Source organism: Lissotriton helveticus, chromosome 2_1, assembly GCF_964261635.1.
Source record: "Lissotriton helveticus chromosome 2_1, aLisHel1.1, whole genome shotgun sequence".
Lineage (NCBI taxonomy): Eukaryota > Metazoa > Chordata > Amphibia > Caudata > Salamandridae > Lissotriton > Lissotriton helveticus.
In genome coordinates this window covers 1525572059-1525584856 of record NC_136059.1, presented here as the reverse complement: position 1 = coordinate 1525584856, position 12798 = coordinate 1525572059, and the positions used below count along the sequence as shown (strand labels likewise).

General features: G+C 44.8%; 1 protein-coding gene across 2 annotated transcripts in view; it reads right to left on the bottom strand.

Moving 5' to 3' along the window:
- LOC144818759 (uncharacterized) overlaps positions 1-12798 on the bottom strand; it is a 206210-nt gene that overhangs the window by 171010 nt on the left and 22402 nt on the right. For both annotated transcript variants that reach the window (XM_078676480.1, XM_078676479.1), the window contains exon 2: positions 4713-4839. In XM_078676480.1, coding sequence (XP_078532606.1) covers positions 4713-4839 — 127 coding nt within the window. The remainder of the gene's footprint in view (positions 1-4712; positions 4840-12798) is intronic.

Sequence of the window (12798 nt, the reverse complement as noted above, 5' to 3'; positions counted from 1 at the left end):
CGGGGGACAAAGGTCCGCATTACCTACCCTTCACTACTTGCAAAGATTAGACAGAATATTTCTTTCCTACGTTATTTGCAAACAGAGAATACCTCAAAAGAACTATTCCTTGAACAATAAATGTCCAGACAATCAATCAATCAGTGGGGAGAAAAACAGGCATGACGGATTACAACGGGGACAAAAATCTGCATTACCTATCCTTCACTATCTGCAAAGGGGGCAGAATATTTCTATTCCTCCCTGTTTGTAGACAGGGAATATCTCAAAGAGCAATAATCGATAAAAATCGATAACAAACAATCAGTGGGGAGAAAGATAGGCATGACGGATTACAATGGGGGACAAACGTCTGCATTACCTATCCTTAACTATTTGCAAAGAGAGGGGAACGTTCCTATTCATCGCTGTTTGCAAATAGAAAATGTCTCAAAGAGAACCAATACTTCAAGTACAATCAATCAATCAATCAGATGGATAAAGCCATCCTACCAATCGGACGTAAAGACGTCCTACTTAACCTTACCCGGACCGGACCGTGTGGGCAATTCTTCGCCTTCCCTTTTCCAGCGCCCAATCGTTCTCTTTCTCCATGTTTTTACCGCAGCATTCCTGTGGGATTCCAGTCAGGGCAGTAGGTCACTTGAGAGAGGTCCGTTCGGAATCGGTGAAGTTCATTCAATCGGCAGCCGGACGAGGGCCCTCTCAAGGCAGGTATACTCCAATCGTTTAGATGTTCACCCCATCGTCTGGACCTCTCTTACCGGACCTTATGTCGCTGATGGACCCCGCGTTGGGACGCCAATTGAGGAAAAGTCAGCCCATAACGCACCTGATGCCCAGGCTGCTGGCGCAGGACGCCTCTTAGTTCCCATCTTGAACAATTACCAAATAAAGAGACGGGCGCTGGAAGCAGGAAAACAAGAACAGAGTTTTATTTCTCATGAGGAGAGCCTGTCATTTCGGACACTCGCATAGTGTCTTCAGGAGGTGCTCTCTCTTGGTGCCCTCCACAACAAGTTTCTCTGAGGCTTCATCTTTTATACACATGTTTATGATGCTCAAACATTCCTTATTGCAATAAAGACGCTTTGAAGTAGGAAAAGGCATGCTTGGAATCCCAGCTTCAGGCCTATTCCCATACCAGTCGCTCAGATGTCATCCTCCCCTCCTGAATGTAACAAGAGATTGTGATCTCTCAGCCGGACATTCCTACAGGACACGAGGGCAGGAGGGGATGATCAGATCAAAGGTTGGGCAGGCGATAAGATCGGGGACTTCGGCTGGTGTATCACGGTTTTGTTATGCTGGGCAGGAAAAGGGGGGGTGTACATCCACGAGGCTTGGTCTTAGGACTTGGGACCGGGTCGAAAAGCCAAGTGCAGCTGGGGGGGGGGGGGGGGCTCGTCAGCTGAGGGGAAGGGTGTTCTTGGGAGGAAATGGGGGTGTGGGTCAAGCAGGGGGGTTACTTCTAGGGCAGGGTCACACAGAGGGAGAGGGTTTTATGGCCGATGCATGAGCAGTGCGCGCGGGGAGGGGTGCCGGGGGTTTAACAAACGGGCAGAGAGGCCATGGTGCCTAAAATGGCTGTCGTGTACGTGTGTGCATGGGTCTATGCTGGCGGGATAACACAGTCAGTGTTTCGCGATATCCGTTCTGCTTACAACAGGGGGTACAGTGAACACAAATGAACGCCGCTTATGTACATATACATTGCCATTTTTAACAGCATTCCACAGTTTCACACGGGGGACGAGATCAAATGCGGACTTTAGATCCACAAAAGCCGCATAGAGTGTGCCCCTTCCTATGACAACCACCTTCCAATATATTAACACAAACCAAAAGACCTGATCGAGTGTGCTTGTATGCGACCGAAACCCTGCTTGTAGTGGAGTTAAAATATCAGTTTCAGTCATCCAGGCCTGTATTCTACCAAGCACTAATCTGGCTACAATCTTCTGAACTGAATCTATTAGACTGATCGGTCTGTAATTCCCCAGTTCAGAACAGTCACCCTTCTTATAGATCGGCAATATTTCCGCTCCAGACCAGGTTTCTGGAAGTGGGGCACCATTTGCTATCGCGTTTGCTAGAAACTTTAAATACGGTACCCAGAGATCTTTGTCCTTTATAAATAAGTCTGAAGGTATACAATCAAGCCCCGGGGCCCTGTCTCGCAGAACTAATTTTAACACAGACTCAACCTCAGCACTAGCAAAGCTCAGAGGTTTGTTTGTTATATGTAGCTTGAGGATCTCTTCATTACTATTCGTGGACTTAAACTGTGCCTCAAAATGAGCTACCCACTTTTCTGGGATAACATGATTAATCGGTGTCTGAATCTGGTTGCCACTACCCCATTTGACTGAATGCCAAAATTGGGTCATATTCCTCCCTTTACATGCCTCACTCATTGCACAGTGTTACAACTGAATACAGTATTTGATGGAAGCATGCAATTCCACAAAAACAGTTAGTCACCGACTAGAAACACAGAGTGCTAATGTCGAAAACTGAGTATTTAAAAGTAGGCCACTGAGAAGAGATAATACGACAAGCTTGTATGTGTACATTAGCTCAGAGAAGTCGAGTTTTGGACGTTGTGGTCTACAAGGTCCTATCCATAGTCAATGGCTCCAAAAACATTATGATTCTTGACTGCTTGCTTGCCTATAATAAGATATTGACAAATGGAAAGTGAACAACGTTCACAGCACACTCGTGTTTACAAACATATCAGAATCTCCAGTCACTGGCAATGCTGGATCTTTTTACTTCTGCGCAATTCTATGTAGCAAGCCTCGTTTGAGTAATAGCATGAAAAAAATCGTAAACAATGAAAAACACATCGGCTCTTTGTAAATTAGACAAGAATGTTCTTTAAAGAAGATAAAGTAAATGACACCTGTTTGTATAGATTTGTTCAGTTTAGTAAAAAGGAAAGAAATGCATATGTTGTTTAGGTACAATTGTATAAGAAAGTTAGTTTGTCAGTTTGCCTATTATTGAAGTGTGCAATTTCCAGAATCAGAAAATGAATTGCTAATTTGGATGGACGTAAATACATCTTCAAAAATGTAATGGGGCCGCTTCCAATATTATTTGTGCTCTGCAAATAAAAGCAGTTATGAGATTTAAAGAACCTTTAGAGAAAAAGCGTAAATGTGAACAAGGGCTCCATTACTTCCTCCTAGAATTGCACTGTTATTATTATGTCAAGATGTGGCACTCCTAAGTAAGTACTAACTTGTGGTAGAATAAAGTATCATGATTGGACCCATTCCTCCCAGCCAATCACTGCCTGTAAGCGCCTCCTATTTGTATGACCTGGAATAATATTTTATAAATCAGACATGAAATTCAGCTTTTGAATTGGGATGACGCTTGGCATTCCATAAATGTAATCCACTAAAAACAATACAGTCAGGCTGACGGCCGAGACGCCGCTGTGGCATAACGGCCTGCTACCGGCGCTGGCCTCCTTGTCCGGGTTTGGCAACTGGGACGCGATCGGGATCTCGTCTCTTGGTAATGTTCTCAACGGTACTACCCTTAAGTCCTTTCAGGAACTTAGCTCCGAATATGATCTGTCTAGGTCCCAATTCTTTCGCTACCTTCAGTTCCGCCATGCCCTTGGCCCCAGCCTGGTGGGGTTGGAGCAGCTCCCCGACTTTAGTCCTATTGAGGCCAAACTGTTTATGGGCGACCTGGGCGACAAGAAGGTCTCTCAGATATACCGCTCCCTGGTCATACACTGTTCCCCCTCCCTTTCGACACTGAAGGCCTCCTGGGAGCATGATGTTGGCCCCATGGATGACGATGATTGGTGTGAGGCCCTCGAATCCCCCCGCGGTGCAGCTATAGCCGTCCGTCTTAGGTTTATTCAATTCAAGTACCTTCATAGGGCCTATTATACTAGGGAGCGGCTGTGGCGCGCGGGCCTCATAGCTACCCCTGAATGTCTGAGGTGTGGTGCTGAGAGGGGGACGCTTTTCCATACAGTATGGTCCTGTGAGAGGTTGACCCGATTCTGGGCCGAGGTGTGGGACTGCCTGTCAGAGGTGTTGGGGTGGGACGTTCCCCGTACCCCTAGGCTGGGTCTCCTCCATATTCTGGAAAATGTTGGGGGCAATACCTACAAACGACACCTGCTACTGTTGGGGCTGGTGGTGGCCAAACGTGATCTGGCCCAAGCATGGAAGAGCGAACGTGCCCCCCCCTTGAGTGCGTGGAAGGCGGGATTGGACTTTTTAATGGGTCTAGAATTACCGGTATTTGAGGCCAGGGGTTGCCCCCGGAAACACTACAAGATCTGGAAGCGGTGGGCTGACTACAGGGGTTTGGACCTCGATCCTCCAGCTGATATGGATGATGTACTGGCCCTTGATGTGGATCCCGGGCCCTAGGCTGTTAGCCGACTCTGACTTTGATTTCCATCTCATGTTGCTGACCTGTGATCACGTGCACTGGGTTAGGGTGGGATAAGGGGTGGGTAGATGGGGGGGCGTTGGGGGGGTGTTGTTGGGGTGGGGTGGGTCGGGAGGGAATTGGGGTGTGCTTTTCGTATAACTCTGAGTTCATTGCCATGCCCTTATCTGTCTGTGTTGTTGGCAGTCTCCTCCTGACTGTGGAGGGCTGTCCTGAACCTTGATGGAACTCTTAATAAAAACGGTTTTGAAAAAAAAAAAAACAATACAGTCCAACTTTACCAACAGAATTCCAGGCTTCCTGAATTTCTTTAATCAAATTCTCATAAAGGTCCTTCTGCCATTCATGCAACAACTTCCACTCCTCTTCTGAGAAATAGGAAACGACATCCTGGAATGTAACTGGAGCCTGAAAGCACAAATTTCACAAACTTCTTCAGTGCAGAGGAATTTAATACTATTCACTTAATGTCAAACGTGATATTTCTTCATTACAGTCTTTTCAGAGTTAGTTCACTTTATATAGGGATACTGAGGCTTGTGGACAAAACTGGACATCACCATCTGTGGTTCTTATGCGAATTGGTTACATAAAATCCAACTATAAGTTTTCTTTTTCCCAACCCTCAAAACAACTGGAGAATACATACAAATAGCATTAAACAGAGGCATACTTACTTGTGGTTTACGGAGCAGGTTACCTTCAACTATTAGATAGGGGGGTCTGTTCTCTCCACAGGGATTCTAAAGTGCAATTTTCCCCTTGGAAAGACCGTGTCTTTAAGGCTTTGAATGTCTGGTTTTCCACACCTCACTCTTTATTTACATCTGACAGTTCAAACGTTTCTTAATCTGGAATGGTTCCTCCGCAAATGCAGACCTGCCAACTCACATGGTGCCACCGTGTGCCACATGATTTCGGTTCCTGTCACACGCTCATCCGGGGAGGAGCCGAAATCACACGGTGGGAGGCAAGGCAAGCTGGAAGCCACTGCAGGGAGTGGAGTTCCAGCTTGTCTTCTGAGGCTGCATGTAGGAGATGCCCACAAAGGGGGGGGAGGCAAAACACCCCAGGACATCACCAGCAGCATCAACAACCTTTTGTTCTAGTTTTTTAGGTCAAGCCTAGGCAGTGCGCATGCATGGTCTGCAAGCCCTGCTGTAATCACTATGCAGAGTCTAATCGCACCTGCTGCTTTCCATTGGTTCACTCCTGAGTTGCTCTTCTTTGCTGGCTCCTCATTGGTTGGTGCTCCCGATACATCACTTCTGTTTTTTGCTCAGGAACACCAGCCAACTGCAGTCTCTTTACGCTGTAGGTGTTTATTGTGTTCCTGTAGGGACTACTTGTTTTATTTCTTACAAATATCACAAGATTGAGATTAATCTGTGTAGTTGTAATTTTCTTGTTTCTTTAATCCAAAAATTGCCCAGCCAACATGTGTTTTGTCGTTAGGGATGTACCCTTCAACTTCTTCAGGGCTGAAAGGATGTATAATGGAATCTAATATATCATGGAATCCTGACATTTTTAAATACAATATGATATGTTGACCACATACCATACACCAAGTAGTGGAAACCCTGACTTTCAGTAAGTGCACACAAAATTTACATTACACCAGTAATCAGTGTGGTGGAATAACATAGTTCTATTTATAATTTGTAATTGCTATTTATAGAGCGCGTTATCACCATACGGTCTCTAAGCGATGTGATAGGGTACTGCTTTGGCCCTGATGGGAGTAGAGTAGATTACCGTGTGCCCCATGCCTCCTAAAAGAGTATAGTCTTGAGCTTATTCCTGAACGGAAGCAGAGAGTGTTCCTTTCGTACAGTATCAGGCAGCTTGTTCCAGATTTGAGGGATGCAGGTGGAAAAAGCTCTTCCTCCGAGGGAGGACAGACGAGAGTGGGGGCAGACCAGCAAACTGGCCTCCGATGAACGTAGCGTTCTGCCTGGGTTCTAATTGGCTAGGCTGTTCTTAATGTATCTTCGGGCCTGGCCAAAGATGGCTTTGTGTGCAATGCTAAGACTTTTGAACTTCGTCCTCTGCCTGATTGGGAGCCAATGTAACTGGCGTAGGAGAGGCGTGGCATGCGTTTGTCTGGGCACTCTGAAAAGTAGTCTGGCAGCATTGTTCATTATTATCTGCAGTCTTGCCAGTAGCTTACCCGGAAAGGCCCAGATAGAGGGAGTTGCCATAATCTAATCTTGATATAATTAGTGCTGATACCACTAGTCTAAGAGTGTCAAAAGTGAGAAGGGGGGCCAGTTTGCGCAACTGTCTCAGCAAACCTGAGCAAGTGCCCACTATTGCCGACACCTGTTGAGTCATGAACAGCTTGGCATCGATTTTAATACCCAGGCTTTTTACCGCCAAGGCTGCCTCTGGGTATTTGCCTAGCTCTTGTGGCCAAAAGAGATTGCTCCCTGGGTTAGCGTCCGTGGTGACGGCCAACACCTCTGTCTTATCTGGGTTGATTTTGAGGGAGTTGGCCATCATCCAGTTGACTGTAAATTTAAGTAAGGATGTTCTGAACTCTAGCATGGGCAGTTGGAGAATTATCAATCTGAATGATAATTTGGGTGTCGTCGGCATAGTTATAAATCTGGCACTCTATCTGATTCAATGAGGCGATCAAGGGTTGGAGATAGGCATTGAAAAGGAGGGGTGACACTGCTGATCCCTGAGGGACCCCACAGGGAAGTGTGCCTGGCTTGGACACAGCGTCGGTCAGCTGTACTCTCTGGGAGCAGCCATTCAAAAATGACGTGAGCCATGCTAATGCCTTGCCCTGGATCCCTAGATCAGAAAAACGCGACAGGAGTAGGTAATGATTTACGGTGTCAAATGCCGCGGATAGATCTAGCAGGATCAGGGCGCAAGGTTTCTTTGTGTGTGCCCTCAGTCTTAATCCGTCTAGTACTGATAGCATAACCAGTTCCGTGCTATGGTGTGCTCAAAATCCTGCATGGTTAGGTTGTAAGAGATGGTTGACTTCCAGATGATGTGAGAGTGAGAGTAGCACATTTCTGTTCCAGAACTTTTGAGAGGAATGGAAGTTGGGAAATTGTCCAGAAATTCTTCAGGTTTTTAGTGTCGGCCCCAGATTTTTTTCAAGAGTGGAATGACACTGATGAAGTCTATAGAGAAGATTAACTCCCACAACACCAATCAATACAGTCATGGCTTGACCAATATCAGGTTCAAGCTTTAGATGAACAGTCCTCGCATAATCTTAATAGAGAGATTAGCTCCACTGAAATAGCATCGGCGATAGATTCCGCCAAGAGAAGTAAGGCCCCAGGCCCTGATGGGCTACCTTCAGAGATCTATAAACTATTAGCACCTGTAATAATACCAATATTGAAACTGCTATTTACCTCCATATTCGAGGAAGGAGGCAAAATTCCTGTTTCTTGGAATGAGGCCATAGTGGTCCTTATTTTAAAACCAATGAAGAGAGCATTTCAGTGTGATTCATACAGGCCAATCTCCCTCCTTAACACTGATTACAAGCTTATGGCAAAAATATTAGCGGAGAGATCAAACAGCACAGCAGGTAAACTTTTACACCTAGATCAAAAGGGCTTTATCAGAGGTCGCTCTATACAAGACCTTACACAAGCTTTGGTGGGTGCAATAGATGTTGCTTCTCAATATAAAGTTCCACTAGCGGTCATTACATTAGATGCCGCAAAGGCTTTTGACCGCGTTAATTGGGAATTCCTGGCCAAAGTATTAGAAAAGGTTAATTTAGGAAAAAACTTTCGTAGGGTAATAGTAGCATTCTACCAAGCTCCCTCAGCTAGATTATTAATAAATGGCAGCTTATCTTCTCCCATAAAAATCCAAAGAGGGACAAGACAAGGGTGCCCGTTATCACCCCTGCTATTTGACCTATATATGGAATCATTTGCAGAAAAGATCAGACAGGATCAAGATATTCCTCCTTTTAAATATAAAAATTGGGTGAAAAAAGTCGCTTTATATGCGGACGATTTGATGTTATACACCATTGACCCTATCAAATCAATTCCTCTTATATATAAAGCTGCAGAGCAGTTCGGCCAAGTTTCTTGATACCTGATTAATCAAACCAAATCAGAATGTATGTGTTGGAATATAGCCCAGGTAAATCACATCCCAATCTTAAAAAACCAAATTAGATATCTGGGAATTCAAATTACACAGGACATAAATCCGCTCGCAGAAAAAAATCTTGCAAAAGTCGAAAAAGAAATGGGGGAGTCCTTAAAAAATTGGTCATTTCTGCCTTTGACTCTAATTGGTAGGATCAATATAGTAAAAATGATGCTGTTACCTAAAATAACATATATATTCCAGAATATCCCACTCGCGTTTAAAGAAGCCAGACTTACTAAGATCCAAGCCAAATGGAATTCTTTCATCTGGGCCTCAAAAGGCATAAGAATTTCTTGGAAAAAGCTTTGTAGAAAAAAAGTAAGGGTGGGCTGTGCGCACCAGATTTGAGAGTTTATGCCTGGACCCTATTATTGAAAGCTGGAATAAGCCTATTTGATACTTTAGGGGGGACAGAAACAGACTTCATGTTTCAAAATATGCTATCTGAGATTCAGGGAGGGTCTCATGCATTTATGTTTAAGTTTGGAGATATGCGTTTTTTCAAAAAAGTGCGCTTAAAGGTTCTCAGAGATATGGCATATGTGTGGGCTAGAGTAAGAAAAATGCTGAACATCCCATATTATGCTGCTATAGCCCCAATTTGGGACTCCCCCGGCTCTCCTGAATGGACTAAAGACTTACTCTCTATAGCTCTGCAGACTGCAAACATCAGATTATGGGGCCAGCTATTGCCTGCAGGGAACCTTTTGAGTTGGAAAGACATTTCTGTTTTGACAGATAAAAATGTATCCAAATTCAAGTACTTTCAAATTAAAAGCTGGGACCAGGCTGTTACAGAGGATAAAGGTGTTAAATCTATTTTGGATGAACTTTTAATGAAGAAAACAAGAACCCTAAAAACATCAGTGCTTTATTGGACAATACTTGAGGGAGAAGATGGAGAGTTTAGCCTCCCGGAACAACTTTGGAGGGACCAAGTTTGGATGTCGACTTGCAGAATTTATGGCAAGTATCCTTTGATTTACTACATCTTACGGTCTCACCTGCCAATTTAAAGCGGAATCACTTGTTTTCTCTTCACAGGGTATACTGGTCCCCCGCTAGGCTCGCTAAATTCTCAAAGGGGCCTACACCTTGTTGTCCAAAGTGCAATTTGGAAAAAGCAGATGACCTTCATATGTTTATGACCTGTCCTGCACTTACACAATTTTGGTTTGAAGTACATGAAGGTATGAAAGCCCTATTTGGGTATGAAATACAGGTTAGTACACAACAAGTTTTTTTGGGAATTCCCTCCAATTATGAGGAAGTACCTCAAGATAGTAATACGTTATTTTTGTATTTAATTATCTTAGCCCGTAGGGAAATATGTAAATTGTGGGTGAGCACCACTGTACCAATATATTTAGACTGGATTAGGGCAATCAGGCATACTCTTAGTTTGGATAAAGTGGTATGGAAGAGAAGGAAGCATTTCTGGACTGCTTGTATTAACTGGCTTGATGGACTATGAATCAACTTTGTCCAATGATTATGCCTTTCTGCGGAATGAATCACCCTAAGATCAGTCCAAGGGTCTGGTAAAATGGGAGACTGAGTTGATTGTTGACATGGTGGTACCGTGAGACTTATACTGGGTGGCTGCAAAAAGAGCTTCCATAAAGATTCTCTGTATAATCAATACCGAAAATATCTTTACTGGCGTATGAGGACAAAAAAAAAAAAGAGTGGAATGACACGTGCTTCCTTGAAGTCCCTGGGTACTAGTCCTGTTTCAAGAGAGGAATTGAGGAGTGATGTGATCTCGGCTTCTAACTCCGGGAAAGCCATCTTGAAGATCCTTGGGGGGCAAGGGTCCGCAGGCGAGCCTGATTTCACATGCCCTATTAGTAGGGCCAAAGCTTGAGGCGTGAGCGTGGGGAAGGAGGTGAGGGGTTTATCACGAAGGGGGAGCTGGGGTGTCGGTTCGAAAGGGCATGGGAGTGTGGGGGTGTGCTGAATTACGGTCAGGAGATCCTCCACTTTTGAGGTGAAGAACGCTTGAAATGTATTGCTATCCTCCCTACCGAAGGAAGGCTTCTGTTTCTTCACTTGTCTTAGTTCTTTCAAAATTTTTAAAGTCTCTTTCTGTGTGTTGTGTGCGGATGCGATCTTGGCTTCATAGAATTCTGATTTCTTGTTAAAATTGCTTTTTTGTACGTGGCAAATTTTGCATGATATTCTAATCGAGCGTCGGGGTCGTAGGCTTTCCGCCAGGCTCTCTCACTTTGGCGAAGCAGTTGTTTCATACTACGTAGGGCATCACTGAACCATGGTGCCCCTTTCCCTTTGTCCCTTATCTTTTCCCTACGTGCAGGTGCTAATGTGTTGATGGCGCTATTTAGCCTTTGCGCGAGGGCAGTGCATCTGGGTCTCCAAGAGTGGGACTATGGGGGCTGGATTTTCTTAGGACCAAGACCAGGTCCTCGGCTCTGATTTTGTTCCAGCTCCTAAGAATTTTCCATTCTGGGGGTGGATGGGTTTTTTGCTCTAAGAGTGGGAGGAAGACACTAATGATGTCGTGGTCAGACCATGAGTAGGGTCTGAGGACCGGAGTGTCTGTATGTGGCTGGGAGGTCCAGACCAGGTCGAGTGTATGCCCTTTCTCACGGGTAGGGCCTATCACGGTTTGGTGTAATTCCAGTGCGGTCAGTGCTTCGTCCATTAGTTTGGCTTGGCTCTCTTTGGGGGATTGCTCTCAATCTAAGGTGAAGTCTCCCATTACTACTAAGCATTGATATCGTGAGAGCATGTCATGGGCCAGTTCCGTCAGACATTCAATGAACTTGGGCGGCGTTCTCGCGGGGTGGTACACAACCAGGGCGACAACACAAGCTGAAGGGGAGCAAAACTTTGCCCCTAGTACCTCCGCCCCCTTCAATGATCTCGGCAAAGAGTGTCTCAGCCTTTAGGGACTGTTTGTAAAGGAAGGCAACCCCGCCCCCTCTAGCACTACCGGGTCTATTATGATATAGGGCTGCGTAGTTTGGAGGCATGGCAGCTACCAGATCCGGCGTTGAGGATTCCTCAAGCCAGGTCTATGTACAAGCAAACAGGATCTCAGTGGTACCTATAGAAGATCCAGGGCTAACAATTTCTTAAAACCCTTAGTACACCAGGTGACAATAATTATTGTTGAATACAGTGACATTGCTGGATAACACTTGTAAGAGACCGTTGTGACGGTGACAAAGGAGAAGACCTATAGGAGAAGAAGATCGCAATATACTCAATTTGGAGAGAAGACAGCAAAAGTTTGAGTGGTGTCTAATAATAGCCCCAAAATACAGTGGCTGAGAGTGAGGAGTGTATACCCTCACCATATGTGATTCATGAATAAAACTTGGTGATCATGCGATAGTGCGGCAGGGAGTACCCTACCTTTCAGGCAAGCGCAAACAGTAAACAAACTCCTAAGGAAACAGGTAAATTTAATCATGTGTTAGTATCTGACCACAAATGAGATGGTCCACAATATTACTGAGAAGGTGTGAGAGAGAATCTCACCTCTCCGCCGGTTGTAATTCTGTCCCGGCTGGTGTATAGATAAGATATGTAACTGACTATCACTAAGTCCCTATATTAATTCAAGAGCGGTTCCTGACTAAATAAGGTAGACAGACACTATTATTTCAAGTGCTGTTGCACAATGACAGTCGCTATATAGTGAGTTCACAGCTAGAAAATCATACCCCCAAATCTCATCTTCTTATGTAGTGAAGGATCACAGCGTCCTGTAAAGTTTGTCCAAAATTTAGACTAATATCAAGTCCTCAAACGGCACTCTAAATGTGAGTACCTAAAGTATCCCAAACAAACTCAGTGTAAGTAAGCAGGTACTACCTTGTATCGAGTGCGCTGTCCGTGGTAATCCCGCTCCGAGGTTCCAGTATGACCTGGAAGCAGTTACACAGTGGCAGAACACTTCTGTGTACCGTAAAGTTTGTCCAAAATTTAGACTAATATCATGTCCTCAAACAGCACTCCAAATGCGAGTACCTAAAGTTGCCCAAACAAACTCAGTAAAATAAGCAGGTAGTTATCGATGACCCATATAGTGACCCCTTTACTCCCAGTCTACAGAATATTACCTTGTAGTGAGTGCGCTGTCCTTGTCCGGAAGCAGTTACCCGGCAGCAGAACACCTCTGTTTAGGCTGAAATGAGATGGAGTGCTAGACCGCTAACACTCAAATTGAAAAAACCCGGAAGAGAACCG